At 41.9% G+C, this 18,808-nt stretch overlaps 1 protein-coding gene and 1 long non-coding RNA gene across 2 annotated transcripts in view; both read left to right on the forward strand.

Annotated features, from left to right (window-relative positions):
- LOC124397032 (mucin-3A-like) overlaps positions 1-18,808 on the forward strand; it is a 30,101-nt gene that overhangs the window by 5,545 nt on the left and 5,748 nt on the right. Inside the window, exons 22-28 of the mRNA XM_046866488.1 lie at positions 13,846-13,912; positions 14,013-14,227; positions 14,335-14,456; positions 14,747-14,799; positions 14,903-14,973; positions 15,095-15,140; positions 15,239-15,304. Coding sequence (XP_046722444.1) covers positions 13,846-13,912; positions 14,013-14,227; positions 14,335-14,456; positions 14,747-14,799; positions 14,903-14,973; positions 15,095-15,140; positions 15,239-15,304 — 640 coding nt within the window. The remainder of the gene's footprint in view (positions 1-13,845; positions 13,913-14,012; positions 14,228-14,334; positions 14,457-14,746; positions 14,800-14,902; positions 14,974-15,094; positions 15,141-15,238; positions 15,305-18,808) is intronic.
- Positions 885-1,548, forward strand: LOC124394769. Its single transcript, XR_006927549.1, has 4 exons — positions 885-926; positions 1,019-1,084; positions 1,181-1,399; positions 1,489-1,548. It is a non-coding gene; the product is annotated as an uncharacterized LOC124394769 (long non-coding RNA).

Below are 18,808 nucleotides of genomic sequence, written 5' to 3' on the forward strand. Positions count from 1 at the left end.
GCTTTTTGTGGTCCTCTAGTTATGAATCAACGGTTATTCCAACGATAATTCAAGAGCAGACATCTCCAACATCTCCAAAATCTCCAACATCTCCAACTTCAACAACTTCAACATCTCCAACCACAATGTACAAGGCATTTATTCATCTCATATTTAAGAAGATTTGCATTGTAAATAATTTAAATTGGTCGTTGATGAATTCTGGATTTTTGTGTTTCTTCAGGGAACAATCAACAGCTACTCCAACTACAGCTCAGGAGCAGACTTCTCCAACTACAGCTCAGGAGCAGACTTCTCCAACTACAGCTCAGGAGCAGACTTCTCCAACTACAGCTCAGGAGCTGACTTCTCCAACTACAGCTAAGGAGCAGACTTCTCCAACTACAGCTCAGGAGCAGACTTCTCCAACTACAGCTCAGGAGCAGACTTCCCCAACTACAGCTCAGCAGCTGACTTCTCCAAATACAGCTCAGGAGCAGACCTCCACAACTACAGCTCAGGAGCAGACTTCTCCAACTACAGCTCAGGAGCAGACTTCTCCAAATACAGCTCAGGAGCAGACTTCTCCAACTACAGCTCAGGAGCTGACTTCTCCAACTACAGCTCAGGAGCAGACCTCCACAACTACAGCTCAGGAGCAGACTTCTCCAACTACAGCTCAGAGCAGACTTCTCCAACTACAGCTCAGGAGCTGACTTCTCCAACTACAGCTAAGGAGCAGACTTCTCCAACTTCAACAACATCTCCAACATTGCTAACATCTCCAACTTCAACAACATCTCCAACATCTCCAAATTCTTCGACATCTCTGACATCTCCAACATTGCTAACATCTCCAACATCTCCAACTTTAACAACATCTCCAACATCTCCAACTTCAACACAAAACATACATCTCCAACATCTCCAAAATCTCCACACACAAAGTACGATGCATTTTTACTAATATTTAGAAGATGTACATTTTCATTAATTTCTCAAATAAATTTCCAAACTCTGGTTCTTTCTGTTGCACCAGCGATGGATCAACAGTTTCTCCAACTACACCTAAGAAACCTACTAATCCAACATCTTCAACCAGAACGTATAAAACATTTATTTACATCATATTTAAGGAGGCTTTACATTTGAATCATTTCTGTTATTCTTTACTAAATATCTGGATTTTGTGTTTCTCCAGCAAACAATCAACATCTACTCAAACAAAACCAAAGAAACATCCTTTAGAACATCATTCAGAACATCATTCAGAACATCCTTCAGAACATCCTTCAGAACATCCTTCAGAACATCATTCAAAACATCCTTCAGAACATCATTCAAAACATCCTTCAGAACATCATTCAGAACATCCTTCAGAACATCATTCAGAACATCATTCAAAACATCCACCCAGAACGTATGAGTCATTTTGTTATATCATATTTAAGGAAAATTATTTTCAGTTGACTTTTAAGATGAATTCTATGGCTCTTTCTACTTCTCCAGATATGAATCTACTGTTTCTCCAACGATACAGCAAAAACAGACTTCTCCAACATCTCCAACATCTCCAACTTCAACAACATCTCAACCATCTCTAACATCGATAACATCTCCAACTTCAACATCTCTAACTTCAACAATATCTCCAACATCTCCAACTTCAACAACATCTCCAACTTCTCCAACCACAATGTAAAAGGCTTTTTTTGTCAAACCATATTAAAGGAAGATTTTAATCACTTCTGTTATGCTTTGATAAACTCTGGATTTTTGTTTTTTTTCAGCGATCATTCAACAGTTACTTCAACCACAGATCAGGAGCAGACTTCTCCAACATCTCCAACCACAGTGTACGTGTAATGTCTTATATTTAGGGAAGATTTACATGTTCAGTGACTTCTGTGATGCATTTATAAATTCTGGCTTTTTGTGGTCCTCTAGTTATGAATCAACGGTTATTCCAACTATAATTCAAGAGCAGACATCTCCAACATCTCCAACATCTCCAACTTCAACAACTTCAACATCTCCAACCACAATGTACAAGGCATTTATTCATCTTATATTTAAGAAGATTTGCATTGTAAATAATTTCAATTGGCCTTTGATGGATTCTGGATTTTTGTGTTTCTTCAGGGAACAATCAACAGCTACTCCAACTACAACTCAGAAGCAGACTTCTCCAACGACAGCTCAGGAGCAGACTTCTTCAACTACAGCTCAGAAGCAGACTTCTCCAACTACAGCTCAGGAGCAGACTTCTCCAACTACAGCTCAGGAGCAGACCTCCCCAACTACAGCTCAGGAGCAGACTTCTCCAACTACAGCTCAGGAGCAGACCTCCCCAACTACAGCTCAGGAGCAGACTTCTCCAACTACAGCTCAGGAGCAGACTTCTCCAACTACAGCTCAGGAGCAGACTTCTCCAACTACAGCTCAGAAGCAGACCTCCCCAACTACAGCTCAGGAGCAGACTTCTCCAACTACAGCTCAGGAGCAGACCTCCCCAACTACAGCTCAGGAGCAGACGTCTCCAACTACAGCTCAGGAGCTGACTTCTCCAACTACAGCTCAGGAGCAGACCTCCCCAACTACAGCTCAGGAGCAGACTTCTCCAACTACAGCTCAGGAGCAGACTTCTTCAACTACAGCTCAGGAGCAGACTTTTCCAACTTCAACAACATCTCCAACATTGCTAACATCTCCAACTTCAACAACATCTCCAACATCTCCAAATTCTTCGACATCTCTGACATCTCCAACATTGCCAACATCACCAAGTTCTTCAACATTGACAACACCTCCAACTTCAACACAAAAACATACATCTCCAACATCTCCAAAATCTCCACACACAAAGTACGATGCATTTTTACTAATATTTAGAAGATGTACATTTTCATTAATTTCTCAAATAAATTTCCAAACTCTGGTTCTTTCTGTTGCACCAGCGATGGATCAACAGTTTCTCCAACTACACCTAAGAAACCTACTAATCCAACATCTTCAACCAGAACGTATAAAACATTTATTTACATCATATTTAAGGAGGCTTTACATTTGAATCATTTCTGTTATTCTTTACTAAATATCTGGATTTTTGTGTTTCTCCAGCAAACAATCAACATCTACTCAAACAAAACCAAAGAAACATCCTTTAGAACATCATTCAGAACATCATTCAGAACATCCTTCAGAACATCCTTCAGAACATCATTCAGAACATCCTTCAGAACATCATTCAGAACATCCTTCAGAACATCATTCAAAACATCCTTCAGAACATCATTCAGAACATCCTTCAGAACATCCTTCAGAACATCATTCAAAACATCCACCCAGAACGTATGAGTCATTTTGTTATATCATATTTAAGGAAAATTATTTTTCAGTTGACTTTTAAGATGAATTCTATGGCTCTTTCTACTTCTCCAGATATGAATCTACTGTTTCTCCAACGATACAGCAAAAACAGACTTCTCCAACATCTCCAACTTCAACAACATCTCAACCATCTCTGACATCGATAACATCTCCAACTTCAACATCTCTAACTTCAACAATATCTCCAACATCTCCAACTTCAACAACATCTTCAACTTCTCCAACCACAATGTAAAAGGCTTTTTTTGTCAAACCATATTAAAGGAAGATTTTAATCACTTCTGTTATGCTTTGATAAACTCTGGATTTTTGTTTTTTTTCAGCGATCATTCAACAGTTACTTCAACCACAGATGCACAGGAGCAGACTTTTCCAACATCTCCAACATCTCCAAACACAGTGTACGTGTAATGTCTTATATTTAGGGAAGATTTACATGTTCAGAGACTTCTGTGATGCATTTATAAATTCTGGCTTTTTGTGGTCCTCTAGTTATGAATCAACGGTTATTCCAACGATAATTCAAGAGCAGACATCTCCAAAATCTCCAAAATCTCCAACATCTCCAACCACAATGTACAAGGCATTTATTCATCTCATATTTAAGAAGATTTGCATTGTAAATAATTTAAATTGGTCTTTGATGAATTCTGGATTTTTGTGTTTCTTCAGGGAACAATCAACAGCTACTCCAACTACAGCTCAGGAGCAGACTTCTCCAACTACAGCTCAGGAGCAGACCTCCCCAACTACAGCTCAGGAGCAGACTTCTCCAACTACAGCTCAGGAGCAGACTTCTCCAACTACAGCTCAGGAGCAGACCTCAACTACAGCTCAGGAGCAGACTTCTCCAACTACAGCTCAGGAGCAGACCTCTCCAACTACAGCTCAGGAGCAGACCTCCCCAACTACAGCTCAGGAGCAGACCTCCCCAACTACAGCTCAGGAGCAGATTTCTCCAACTACAGCTCAGGAGCAGATTTCTCCAACTACAGCTCAGGAGCAGACTTCTCCAACTACAGCTCAGGAGCTGACTTCTCCAACTACAGCTGAGGAGCAGACTTCTCCAACTACAGCTGAGGAGCAGACTTGTCCAACGACAGCTCAGGAGCAGACTTCTCCAACGACAGCTCAGGAGCAGACTTCTCCAACTACAGCTCAGGAGCAGACCTCTCCAACTACAGCTCAGGAGCAGACTTTTCCAACTACAGCTCAGGAGCAGACCTCTCCAACTACAGCTCAGGAGCAGACTTCTCCAACTACAGCTCAGGAGCAGACCTCTCCAACTACAGCTCAGGGCAGACTTCTCCAACTACAGCTCAGGAGCAGACCTCCCCAACTACAGCTCAGGGCAGACTTCTCCAACTACAGCTCAGGAGCAGACCTCCCCAACGACAGCTCAGGAGCAGACTTCTCAACTACAGCTCAGGAGCAGACTTCTCCAACATCTCCAACCACAGCTCAGGAGCAGACTTCTCCAACAACAGCTCAGGAGCAGACTCCAACTACAGCTCAGGAGCAGACTTCTCCAACTACAGCTCAGGAGCAGACCTCTCCAACTACAGCTCAGGAGCAGACCTCCCCAACTACAGCTCAGGAGCAGACTTCTCCAACTACAGCTCAGGAGCAGACTTCTCCAAATACAGCTCAGGAGCAGACTTCTCCAACTACAGCTCAGGAGCAGACCTCCCCAACTACAGCTCAGGAGCAGACCTCTCCAACTACAGCTCAGGAGCAGACCTCTCCAACGACAGCTCAGGAGCTGACTTCTCCAACGACAGCTCAGGAGCAGACCTCCCCAACTACAGCTCAGGAGCAGACTTCTCCAACTACAGCTCAGGAGCAGACCTCCCCAACTACAGCTCAGGAGCAGACCTCTCCAACTACAGCTCAGGAGCAGACTTCTCCAACATCTCCAACCACAGCTCAGGAGCAGACTTCTCCAACTACAGCTCAGGAGCAGACTTCTCCAACTACAGCTCAGGAGCAGACTTCTCCAACTACAGCTCAGGAGCAGACCTCCCCAACTACAGCTCAGGAGCAGACTTTTCCAACTACAGCTCAGGAGCAGACCTCCCCAACGACAGCTCAGGAGCAGACTTCTCCAACTACAGCTCAGGAGCAGACCTCTCCAACTACAGCTCAGGAGCAGACTTCTCCAACTACAGCTCAGGAGCAGACTTCTCCAACTACATCTCAGGAGCAGACTTCTCCAACTACAGCTCAGGAGCAGACTTCTCCAACTACAGCTCAGGAGCAGACCTCCCCAACTACAGCTCAGGAGCAGACTTCTCCAACTACAGCTCAGGAGCAGACTTCTCCAACTACAGCTCAGGAGCAGACCTCCAACTACAGCTCAGGAGCAGACTTCTCCAACTACAGCTCAGGAGCAGACCACCCCAACTACAGCTCAGGAGCAGACTTCTCCAACTACAGCTCAGGAGCAGACCTCCCCAACTACAGCTCAGGAGCAGACTTCTCAACTACAGCTCAGGAGCAGACTTCTCAACTACAGCTCAGGAGCAGACCTCCCCAACTACAGCTCAGGAGCAGACCTCCCCAACTACAGCTCAGGAGCAGACCTCCCCAACTACAGCTCAGGAGCAGACTCTCAACTACAGCTCAGGAGCAGACTTCTCCAACTACAGCTCAGGAGCAGACCTCAACTACAGCTCAGGAGCAGACTTCTCCAACTACAGCTCAGGAGCAGACCTCTCAACTACAGCTCAGGAGCAGACTTCTCCAACTACAGCTCAGGAGCAGACTTCTCCAACTACAGCTCAGGGCAGACTTCTCCAACCACAGCTCAGGAGCAGACTTCTCCAACATCTCCAACTACAGCTCAGGAGCAGACTTCTCCAACGACAGCTCAGGAGCAGACTTCTCCAACGACAGCTCAGGAGCAGACTTCTCCAACGACAGCTCAGGAGCAGACCTCTCCAACTACAGCTCAGGAGCAGACCTCCAACTACAGCTCAGGAGCAGACCTCCCAACTACAGCTCAGGAGCAGACTTCCAACTACAGCTCAGGAGCAGACTTCTCCAACTACAGCTCAGGAGCAGACCTCCCAACTACAGCTCAGGAGCAGACCTCTCCAACTACAGCTCAGGAGCAGACCTCCAACTACAGCTCAGGAGCAGACTTCTCCAACTACAGCTCAGGAGCAGACTTCTCCAACTACAGCTCAGGAGCAGACTCCAACTACAGCTCAGGAGCAGACCTCCCCAACTACAGCTCAGGAGCAGACTTCTCCAACTACAGCTCAGGAGCAGACTTCTCCAACTACAGCTCAGGAGCAGACTTCTCCAACACAGCTCAGGAGCAGACTTCTCCAACTACAGCTCAGAATCAGACTTCTTCAACTACAGCTCAGGAGCAGACCTCCCCAAATACAGCTCAGGAACAGACTTCTCCAACTACAGCTCAGGAGCAGACCTCCCCAACTACAGCTCAGGAGCAGACTTCTCTAACTACAGCTCAGGAGCAGACTTCTCCAACTACAGCTCAGGAGCAGACTTCTCCAACTACAGCTCAGGAGCAGACCTCCCCAACTACAGCTCAGGAGCAGACCTCCCCAACGACAGCTCAGGAGCAGACTTCTCCAACTACAGCTCAGGAGCAGACTTCTCCAACTACAGCTCAGGAGCAGACTTCTCCAACGACAGCTCAGGAGCAGACTCCAACTACAGCTCAGGAGCAGACCTCCCCAACTACAGCTCAGGAGCAGACTCTCCAACTACAGCTCAGGAGCAGACTTCTCCAACTACAGCTCAGGAGCAGACCTCCAACTACAGCTCAGGAGCAGACCTCCCAACGACAGCTCAGGAGCAGACTTCTCCAACTACAGCTCAGAGCAGACTTCTCCAACTACAGCTCAGGAGCAGACTTCTCCAACGACAGCTCAGGAGCAGACTTCTCCAACGACAGCTCAGGAGCAGACTTCTCCAACTACAGCTCAGGAGCAGACCTCCCCAACTACAGCTCAGGAGCAGACCTCCCCAACTACAGCTCAGGAGCAGACTTCTCCAACTACAGCTCAGGAGCAGACTTCTCCAACTACAGCTCAGGAGCAGACTTCTCCAACTACAGCTCAGGAGCAGACTTCTCCAACTACAGCTCAGGAGCAGACTTCTCCAACTACAGCTCAGGAGCAGACCTCTCCAACTACAGCTCAGGAGCAGACCTCCCCAACTACAGCTCAGGAGCAGACTTCTCCAACTACAGCTCAGGAGCAGACTTCTCCAACTACAGCTCAGGAGCAGACTTCTCCAACTACAGCTCAGGAGCAGACCTCCCCAACTACAGCTCAGGAGCCGACTTCTCCAACTACAGCTCAGGAGCCGACTTCTCCAACTACAGCTCAGGAGCAGACCTCCCCAACTACAGCTCAGGAGAAGACCTCCCCAACGACAGCTCAGGAGCAGACTTCTCCAACTACAGCTCAGGAGCAGACTTCTCCAACTACAGCTCAGGAGCAGACTTCTCCAACGACAGCTCAGGAGCAGACTTCTCCAACGACAGCTCAGGAGCAGACTTCTCCAACTACAGCTCAGGAGCAGACCTCCCAACTACAGCTCAGAGCAGACCTCCCAACTACAGCTCAGGAGCAGACTTCTCCAACTACAGCTCAGAGCAGACTTCTCCAACTACAGCTCAGGAGCAGACTTCTCCAACTACAGCTCAGGAGCAGACCTCTCCAACTACAGCTCAGGAGCAGACTTCTCCAACTACAGCTCAGGAGCAGACCTCCCAACTACAGCTCAGGAGCAGACTTCTCCAACTACAGCTCAGGAGCAGACTTCCAACTACAGCTCAGGAGCAGACTTCTCCAACTACAGCTCAGGAGCAGACCTCCCAACTACAGCTCAGGAGCAGACTTCTCCAACTACAGCTCAGGAGCAGACTCTCCAACTACAGCTCAGGAGCAGACCTTCTCCAACTACAGCTCAGGAGCAGACTTCTCCAACTACAGCTCAGGAGCAGACTCTCCAACTACAGCTCAGGAGCAGACCTCCAACTACAGCTCAGGAGCAGACCTCTCCAACTACAGCTCAGGAGCAGACTTCTCCAACTACAGCTCAGGAGCAGACTTCTCCAACGACAGCTCAGGAGCAGACTTCTCCAACGACAGCTCAGGAGCAGACTTCTCCAACGACAGCTCAGGAGCAGACCTCCCCAACGACAGCTCAGGAGCAGACCTCCCCAACTACAGCTCAGGAGCAGACTTCTCCAACTACAGCTCAGGAGCAGACTTCTCCAACTACAGCTCAGGAGCAGACTTCTCCAACTACAGCTCAGGAGCAGACCTCCCCAACTACAGCTCAGGAGCAGACTTCTCCAACTACAGCTCAGGAGCAGACTTCTCCAACTACAGCTCAGGAGCAGACTTCTCCAACTACAGCTCAGGAGCAGACCTCCACAACTACAGCTCAGGAGCAGACCTCCCCAACTACAGCTCAGGAGCAGACTTTTTCAACTACAGCTCAGGAGCAGAACTCCCCAACTACAGCTCAGGGGCAGACTTCTCCAACTTCAACAACATCTCCAACCTCAACAACATCTCCAACATTGCTAACATCTCCAACATCTTCAACTTCAACATCTTCTCCAACCACAATGTACAAGAATTTTTTTCAAACCATATTAAAAGAAGGTTTTAATCACTTCTGTTATGCTTTGATAAATTCTGGATTTTTGTCTTTGTTTAGCGAACATTCAACAGTTACTTCAACCACAGATCAAGAGCAGACTTCTCCAACATCTCCAACATCTCCAACCACAGTGTACGTGTAATGTCTTATATTTAGGGAAGATTTACATGTTCAGTGACTTCTGTGATGCATTTATAAATTCTGGCTTTTTGTGGTCCTCTAGTTATAAATCAACGGTTATTCCAACGATAATTCAAGAGCAGACATCTCCAACATCTGCAACTTCTCCAACATCTCCAACTTCCCCAACAGCTCCTACCATAATGTATGAGGCATTTCAATGTCATATTTATGCAAAATCTACTTTTTTATTCATTGCTGAAATAAAAATAGAAACTATGACTTTTCTGTTACTCCAGCGATAAATCTCAGTTCCTGCACCTCAGGCGCAGACTTCTCCAGAACCAACAACCACAATGTAGGAATCAATTCTTTATATCATATTTAAGGAAGATTTACATTTTCATTTACTTCTGTTATAAATGTATAATTTCTGTATTCTTGTGTTTCTTCAGTGATGAATCAACGCTAACCCAGCTACACCTCAGGGGAGACTTCTCCAGGACCTTCAAGCTCAACGTACGTGTAATTTCTGTATTCAATATTTAAGCAAGATTTACTGTTCCGTTAACTTTTGTGTTGCATCTGTACATTCTAAATGTTTTTGTGTCTCTAGCGCTGGATCAGCTGTGGTCTACGTCAGGCTGATGTTCAGCAGCTCCACTCCTGTTCCTAGTGAGAATGGTGTCAGTGCTTTCAAAGCACTGCTGAACTCCACACTCTCAAAACTTCCCGACACTGTAACAGTGCAGAACTTCACCCACAAAGGTCCCTTTTCCTTTCTAAATCCACAGTAAAGCTACAAATATCCACCTTGTTGTCACAAAGTTCTACGGTTTCCAGAACTGTTAGCAGTAATAAATAATATTTCTCTTGTATTTTGTTGATCCATAGACATTTCAGACCGCTCCTACGAAGTCATCCTTACATTCCTCATCAGAAACATCAGTGTTCCAGAGAGCGTTGACCTCACGAACAACATCTACACCCAAGTGAAGACCATCACCAATGATTCTGTGAGTAAACATTAACTCTGAAATAGAACATCTGACTTCTATTAGAAAGTGGTTTAAGCATCAGACGTCGCCCCCACGTGCATCACCAGTCCCTTTTGGCCAATCGACTGTGAAAGTAAAGCAACATAACGATGTGGAGGAAATCTTTGGTGATGATTTTCCTGAGATGCTAGGCAGTGTTGAGCTTACAGAGACAACATCTCCCCAGTTAAGTGCACTGGGTGGAAGTCATGTAAGGAGCATGAAAGGGCATTAGTGGAGGAGCTGCACACCAGCTATGACACAGTTACAACTAAACATTAAGTATCCTGATTGTTCTCTCCAGGTAAATACACTTCTGATACCTCCTGGTGCTCATCCAATCGATCCCACTTCCTACAACTTCACGTAAGTTCCTGCAGAAGACTGCAGTTCTGACATTTACTCTGTGAAATTCGTATTGTGAAGTCATTTGGACCATGATATTATTGCTTTCTCTTCACTCTAGGAGTTCAGTGGATCAAGTTACTGGTCACATGGAATACAGTTTAGAAATCGTCTACAGTCAGCGGGAGAACGGTAGGTTACACCACAATCTGATCACCTCGCTCTACAAAATGATCTGTATTTCGTCTGTAGTGCCTCGCAACTGCGTCAAACTGAACACAATGATGTGGAATAGTGAAATAGTGCTCACACAGTCCTATACGTTGATCCTGTAGAGGGAGTGTCGACGTCAATTGGTCACACATCTTGCTAATTCAATTCAATTCAATTCTTTTTTTTTTTCAAATTTTTATTTGTATTGCGCTTTTAACAATAAACATTGTCTCAGAGCAGCTTTACACAGATAATGTGGTGATAATGTTCTTTATAAGTATAAGTTTGTCTCTGATGAACAATCCGGTGGAGTCGGTGGTGAAGGAAAAACTCCACGAGATGGCATAAGGAAGAAACCTTGAGAGGAACCAGACTCAAGAGGGAACCTCATCCTCATCTGGGTTGCACCGAATGTCCATTTATAGCAGATATACGATGTTGCGGGGTACAGTGATGACGATCAGAAGCAAAAAGTAGTCCTGAGTCAGTGTAGCAGACTGTTGACATTAACTACAGTCCAAATCCATCCTCAAAGCTCCCTTTCCTACTCCAGAATTTCATGGAACCACCCAAGGCATTGCTAAGAAACCGTCCCAAGCTGCACAGAGTGGCCTCCAATAGAAGAGAACACTATCCAGAGGCAGACCAGAACGAAGTGGGAAGATCCACGGAGTGGGGAGGGGCAGGAACAGTGATCACTGGAACCTCAGGAGCATGTTTAACTCGACCGAGAGAGAGAGAGAGAGAGAGAGAGAGAAGAGGGTGACAGGAGGAGAAGGATATGGATTATTAAAACTCCTTATTGTTGTATGAAAGTTAATGTCACTGTGCAGTTTGGACTCTGGTAAGACTCGCTGTAGCAGCATAACTAAAAGGGAGAGCGTTAAGTGCTTTATACGTCAGTAGTAGTATTTTATAATCAGTGTGAGATGTAATTGGGAGCAGTGTAGACTAATTAAAACAGGGCTGATGTGCTCATATTTCCTAGATCTAGTGAGGACTCTTGCTGCTGCATTCTGAACTAACTGAAGCTTATTTCTGCACTTACTCCAACACCCAGACAGTAAAGCGTTACAGTAGTCTAATCTAGATGTTACAAAAGCATCTACTAGTTTTTCTGCATCCTGTAACGACATCATATTTCTAATTTTAGCAATATTTCTAAGGTGAAAGAAGGAGATCCTGGTGATATTATTCACGTGAGACTCAAAGGAAAGACTCGGGTCAATAATCACACCAAGGTCTTTGACTGCTGTACACACTGAGACAGAAACACCATCCAGAGATGCTACGTAATTGGAAAGTTTGCTTCTAGATGCATGTGGTCCTAGTAAAAGTACTTCCATCTTATCTGAGTTAAGCAGAAGAAAGTTATTAAGCATCCACTGTCTAATGTCCTTTACACACTTCTCAACATTGTTAAGCTGATCTCTCTCATCTGGCTTTGCTGAAATATACAGCTGTGTGTCATCAGCATAGCAATGGAAGCGAATCCCATGTTTATGTATAATTTCACCAGAGGCAGCAGATATAAAGAGAAAAGCAGTGGGCCTAAGACAGATCCTTGCGGAACACCAAACTTTATTTCAGAGAGTGTGGAGAACTCACCATTTACATCAACAAACTGATAGCGATCAGTCAAATAAGACCTGAGCCAAGAGAGAGCTGTTCCCTTTATTCCAACAACGTTCTCCAGTCCAGCAAGCAGGAGATTATGATCAGTGGTGTTTCATAAATGTTGTTCCTCAGTAGATGTGAGCAGAACTGCTGTGCTACAACATTTTCTAGAATCTTGGAGATAAAGAGGAGGTTTGATATTGGTCTGTAGTTGGACAGCTGACAGGGTGAAGGTCAGGTTTCTTAATTAGAGGGTTGATACTGCAGTTTGAAGGATTTAGGTACAAAACCAGTGCTAATGGAAGAGTTTATTATTTTAAAACAGGTTCAATTTCCTCTGGAATGATCTGTTTGAGGAAACTTGTAGGTGAGGGATGGAGAATGCAGGTTGATGATTTTGATGAGGAAATTAATGAAATGAAGTTGTTCTCTTGAATAGGAGTAAAACTTTGTAATTGATGGTCTGTTATAATGACACTGCTGTCTACAGGGTTACTTATAAAATAGATTGGATTTATTTTAACCGTTTGGATTTCTTGCCTGATGTTTTTTACTTTATTATTAAAAAATCATTATTACCTATTGATGGTGTGCATGTGAGTGCAGTGCTTTTATTCCCTGTTCATTTTGCTGCAGTACAGAATAAAAATCTAGGATTCTGCTTGTTATTTTCTATGAGGGAGGAGAAATATGCTGATCAGCAGCACTAAGAGATTTTCTAGAACTCAGGAGATTCTCCTTCCATGCTATTTGAAATACTGTTCATTTTGTTTGACGCCATTTACGTTCTAATTCGAGTGTTCTGTTTTAAGGTGTGTGTATGATCATTATACCACTGTGCTGATTTTTTCTCCCTGATCATTTTGGTCTTAAGGGGAGCTCCATCATCTAGAGTGTAACGTAACGTTGATTCTAGGTATTCAGTGGCCCAGTTGAGCTCTGCGGGGTCTGACAGAGATCTATTAAATATCGTAATTTCTGGAAGATTATTGATAAAACGCGCTGCTGTAGCTGACGTGAATGTGTTTAACACGGTAACGTGGTGAGGTACTAATGCAGTGACTGAGGCAGATTTTAAAGAGATGAGGTAATGGTCTGAAATAGCTTTAGACTGTGGAATTATGACTACATTTTTTATTTTTAATCTAAATGTTAACAACAAATCGAGAGTGTGTCCACCACTATGAGTGGGTCCTATAACATTCTGATTAATTCTACTGACTCTAGAATGGACACAACTGCTGCTCTTAAGGAGTCTTCCTGATTATCAAAATCAATATTAAAGTCACCAATAATTAATGCTTTGTGTAAAGAAGTTGCTAAATTTGTGATGAAATCTGCAAATTCTATGAGAAAATCAGAGTCGGGCCCTGGGGGTCTATAAATAATAATTAGTGGAAGTGACTGACTGGAGCTGCTTTTGGACACTAATGATTCTGAACTTATGAATGTTCTATTAAATCACACTGTAACTAACATTCTTCTCTTGTAGACACATCTCCAACACCTTCTGCAACTACTCCTCTGGTACAGACTTCTCCAGGATCTCCAACCACAATGTATAATTGTTTCTTATATCATCATGTATTGCACATTACTCACATGCATCTGTAGTTTAATGATTTTTAACTGATTTTTTCATGGTTTTTACCTCTGTAGAATTGGATCAGCTGTAATTCAAACCAAGCTGGTGTTCAACGTGTCCTCACCTGGTACCATTGAGAATGTGCTCCCCAGAATTATCAAAAGTACGATAGAATCTAAACGGCAAAATGTCAGTGAGGCTTCGATCCTCGGTTATATCCAGATTCTGTTGCTGTCTGCATTCCCAAACCTCGCTGAGCCTCTAGGAGTTCTGGACTACAGTTACGAGAGTATGTTCTAATTTATTTCACGCAGTACATTTCAACATAATTTATTGTTGCTTTTTAATGCAATCTGTAACTCCATCTTACAGAAACACATTTCATTTATTCCACAGAGATTTCAGACACCTTCCTTGTGGTTAACATTACATTCACAATCAAAAATATCATCATGCCAGAAAACCCAGAGCTTAGGGATGGCACTTACACCCAAATGAAGAACATCATCAACAACGCTGTGAGTGTCTAGCACCATGTTACAGATAATATTCCTCTGATCACAATTTATTTTGATCTCCAACCAATTTTTTACCTCAGCATAAATTGTCACAGACTTTTGTCTAAGAAACAACTTATTTTATTGTCACATCTTCATCAGTTATTTCATACAATCCCAGATGCAAGATTAAAAAGCCAGTTCCTCATGTCTGAAGCCTGATGCTGTGCAATTGTATTTGTTATAAATGTTTTCTTACTTGTATTGGCCTGGGATGTTATAAAAAATATTATTCTGTTTGTTCTCCACAGATAAATTATCTTACAGAGGCACAGCTAGTTGAACCCATTACCTACAATTTCCTGTAAGTTCCTGCAGAAGATTGCAGTTCTGACATTAATATGTAAAAGAAAATCTCACTGTGAAATCATTTGTACAATAACAATATTGCTTTCTGTGAATAATAGGAGTTCAGGGGATCAAGTTAACGGCTACATGGAATATAGTTTTGAACAAATCCCCAGTCAGACTGCAAATGGTAGGTTACACCACAATTTAATAACCTTGCTCTGATAAAAACTGTATTTCCTCCTGCCAGTGTATCTGAACTTATGGGTGATTTATTAAATTAACCTGTCAATAAATGTCTTCTGATGTAGACAATAAGGTCCTAAAGCAACCGTCTACAGAATCTCCAACCACGACGCATTTAACATTTTCTTTATATCATATTTTAGGAAAATTTTGCTTTACTATTGATTCCTGTGATGCATTTATAAGTTCTGGCTCTTTCTGTACTCTAGTGATGGATCAACACTTAATCCAACTACACGTCTGGAACAGACTTCTCCAGAATCTCCAACCATAATGTACGAGTCATTTCTTATAACGTATTTAAGGAAAATCACTGTTGTTTAATGTCTGTTATATATTTATAAATTCTGTCTTTTTGTGTTTCTCTAGCGATGGATCAGCTGTGGTCTACGTCAGGATGGTGTTCAAAACTACACTTCTGTTCCCAGTTCTTTTGCAGATATAAAGAACTTGAATAATTCTGTAAACTTCTCTGATTCTCTAACAGTGCTGAGCTCCAGCTATAACAGTAATTTTAGTTTTTAATTCACTTAACTTCATTAAGTTAATTTTCTATTTCTAATGCAATCTGAAACTCCTCAATTATAATGAAGCACATGTGATTTATTCCACAGACATTTCAAACACCTCCTTTGAAGTTAACATTACATTTGTCATCAGTAACATCAACAATCCAGAGAACCCTGAGCTGAGGAACAATGCCTATGTCCAAGCAAAGACCATCGTCAATAACGCTGTAAGTCTACATCACTGTGTGTATACCAAATGTTTATTTCTGACCAGAAGTGATGCCTGGAATTGATCATAAAATCCAGTACATCAATGAATGGTATTTATTCCTACAGGTAAACACACTTCTAACTGGAACTAATGTAGTAACATTTGCACCCAATACCTCAAGCTTCATGTAAGTCTAAGTTTTAGAGATTTCTGTTCTACAATAGGCAAGTTTTGCAGTAATTTGTTTCCTGACATCGTTTTCTCCTTTTCTCAACAGGACCTCAGGAAGTCAAATTATTGGTTATATGGTATATAATATGAATAACATCCAGGATAAAGGGACTGGAAACGATACTGGTATGTTATACCACACATTTAGTACTACAGTGTTCTTAAACTGTATAACTTCTATTTATTCATTAACAATTGATCTTTTTTATGTTCAAATCCACCAATAGAACCAATTTGTTCACTTCCCTCTTCAAATCTGTATTTCCTCTTGCTAATGATTCTGAACTTATGAATTTTTTATTCAATCACACTGTAAATAACATTCTTCTCTTGTAGACACATCTCCAACACCTTCTCCAACTACTCCTCAGGAGGAGACGTCTTCAGAATCTGCAACTACAATGTATGAGGCATTTCTTTATCTCATATTAAAGGCAGATCTCGATTTTTTATTATTTATTTAATAAATGTGTACATTTTTGTGTTTCTTCAGCGATGGATCAGTTTCGTTCTATGTAGAGTTGGTGTTCAGCAACTCTAGCACTGTTCCTAGTGAGTGTTCGGTCCTCAGGGACATTGAAGCTCTGCTGCAATCTGCTCCCACAAACCCCACTGACTCAGTCACAGTGATATTTTACACCTATGGAGGTACATTCTCTTTTCTTATTGTCCAATACATTTACCTTTAAACATTTAACTGTTCTTTTTTAATGAAATCTGTAGCGTCATCACACTGAAGCCTATTTTATTTATCCACAGAGATTTCAACACCTCCTTCACTGTAAAAATTATATTCAGCATCAATAACATCAGTATGCCGAAGAACCCTGACCTCAGGAATGACACCTACATTCATTTGGAGAGCATCATCAATAAAACTGTGAGTGTACCATCACCATGTGTTAGCAGATTATCTTCCTCTGACTGCAATTTCTTTTTCCTCATTTATTACCTCATAAATAACCAGAAACTCAGCTTCGGTGTGGAAACATTTCAGTATTCATTTAAACAACAATTAAAACAATATGCAGCATATTTAAAGTCCAAGCACTCAATCATAACGATGCACATTTATAGACACACTACAATTGTTGCTCATACAATCACAGGAACACAGAGCCATGCCTTTAGGCAAAGGAAATTATTTGAAGTATCACTCATGATGTGTATATTTTGATCATGAACAGGGCTGCAGTTTACTGCAGTTTATTAAGGAGGAAAGGTGTAGATGAACTAGCGGTCAGCAGGGTGTCAAGGTGTTAAGAGTCAAATCAGCTGAAGACTAAACAAAGATTCAATGCACAATTTAATTAAAACATTTTGATTATGTTAAAATGACTTCTGATCAGTAGATGACAACCACAAAATTAGCTAAATATCCTCATACCAGGTCCTGAAGATAAGTACTAAGTTCTGTGCATGTGTACAAAGTCATTGCTGAGATCCCCTCTCACATCTGGTCTGTTGGTTTTGAAGTCAGGCTGCTTTGTTGATTGAGAGCAAACCCTCTGAAATATTAGATTTTCTCTGATACATTTGCTGAAAATTCTTTTGAGATGATAAAGCACAACAGTGGTGACAACTGAGCAAAATCTTTTGGAAGAAAAGTGAAAAAATAGTTTTTCATCAAAACCAAGATGGTGGAACATCAAATTAGGGACAGAGGATGTGTTAAATTTGACTTAACCAGATCATCCAGGCATTTCCAGATTTACATTCTGCCAAGACAGTTCAAAAGTGATAACCATAAAAGTGTTCCAAAATCAGACCTAAATTTCACCTCATGGTGGAGTAAGAACATCAGTTCCTCAGTTAGCACATTGGCAGCATTTAGTCCAGATTTATTAAGAATGTTCTTTAGAGCCTGTCGAATCAAAGTGCAGAATTTCACAATTATTTAACAGACAGTTCTGTGGGCTACTATAAAACTTAGTCAGAAGTAGAAAAGAAGAGGAAGAGATAGAATTAAGATAGAAAATAGAAAAAAGCCCAGAATTCCTTTGTTGTCTGGGATCATTTCATCTGATCACAGATCCAAGGTGAAAGCTATTTCAGTTTTAGCAAAGATTTTTTCTGTAAAATCCATGTGTACATACATATATATTTTTTGTCTTCTTTTTTCTTTTTTTATGTACATATATATATATATATATTATTATTATTATATTATATTATTCTGAATCTTATTTTCATACTTTATAATTATACTTAAATATGTGTATATACTTTATACTTTTAAAAATTCATTATTATTTGTATGAAATGTTTTATTTGAATTTGTACCACACCGTAAATAGTTTAAATAACAATAAAAGTCAACTTGGCTTGACACTTTAAAATAAATGTAACGTTATGGTTTTTCTTCCAGGTAAACACACTTCTAAATGATTCTGGTGCACCTTCAGTGGAATCTACTACCTACAACTTTATGTAAGTTCCTGCAGAAGATTGCAGTTCTGACATTTACTCTGAAATTCATATTGTGAAGTCATTTGTACAATAATATTGGTTTCTCTGAATAATAGGAGTTCAGGGGATCAAGTTACTGGTCACATTATATACAGTTTAGAAGGCTGCCTCCATCAGCCTGAGAACGGTAGGTTACACCACATTTTGATCACCTCACTCTACAAAACTATCTGTATTTCCTCTTGCTAATGATTCTTAACTTATGAATGTTTTATTAAATCACACTGTAACTAACATTCTTCTCTTGTAGACACATCTCCAACACTTACTCCAACTACTACTCTGGTACAGACTTCTCCAGGATCTCCAACCATAATGTAAGATTTATTTCTTGTATCGTATTTAAGGAAGATTTATAT

This window comes from Silurus meridionalis, chromosome 2 (assembly GCF_014805685.1).
Source record: "Silurus meridionalis isolate SWU-2019-XX chromosome 2, ASM1480568v1, whole genome shotgun sequence".
NCBI classification, from domain to species: Eukaryota; Metazoa; Chordata; class Actinopteri; order Siluriformes; family Siluridae; genus Silurus; species Silurus meridionalis.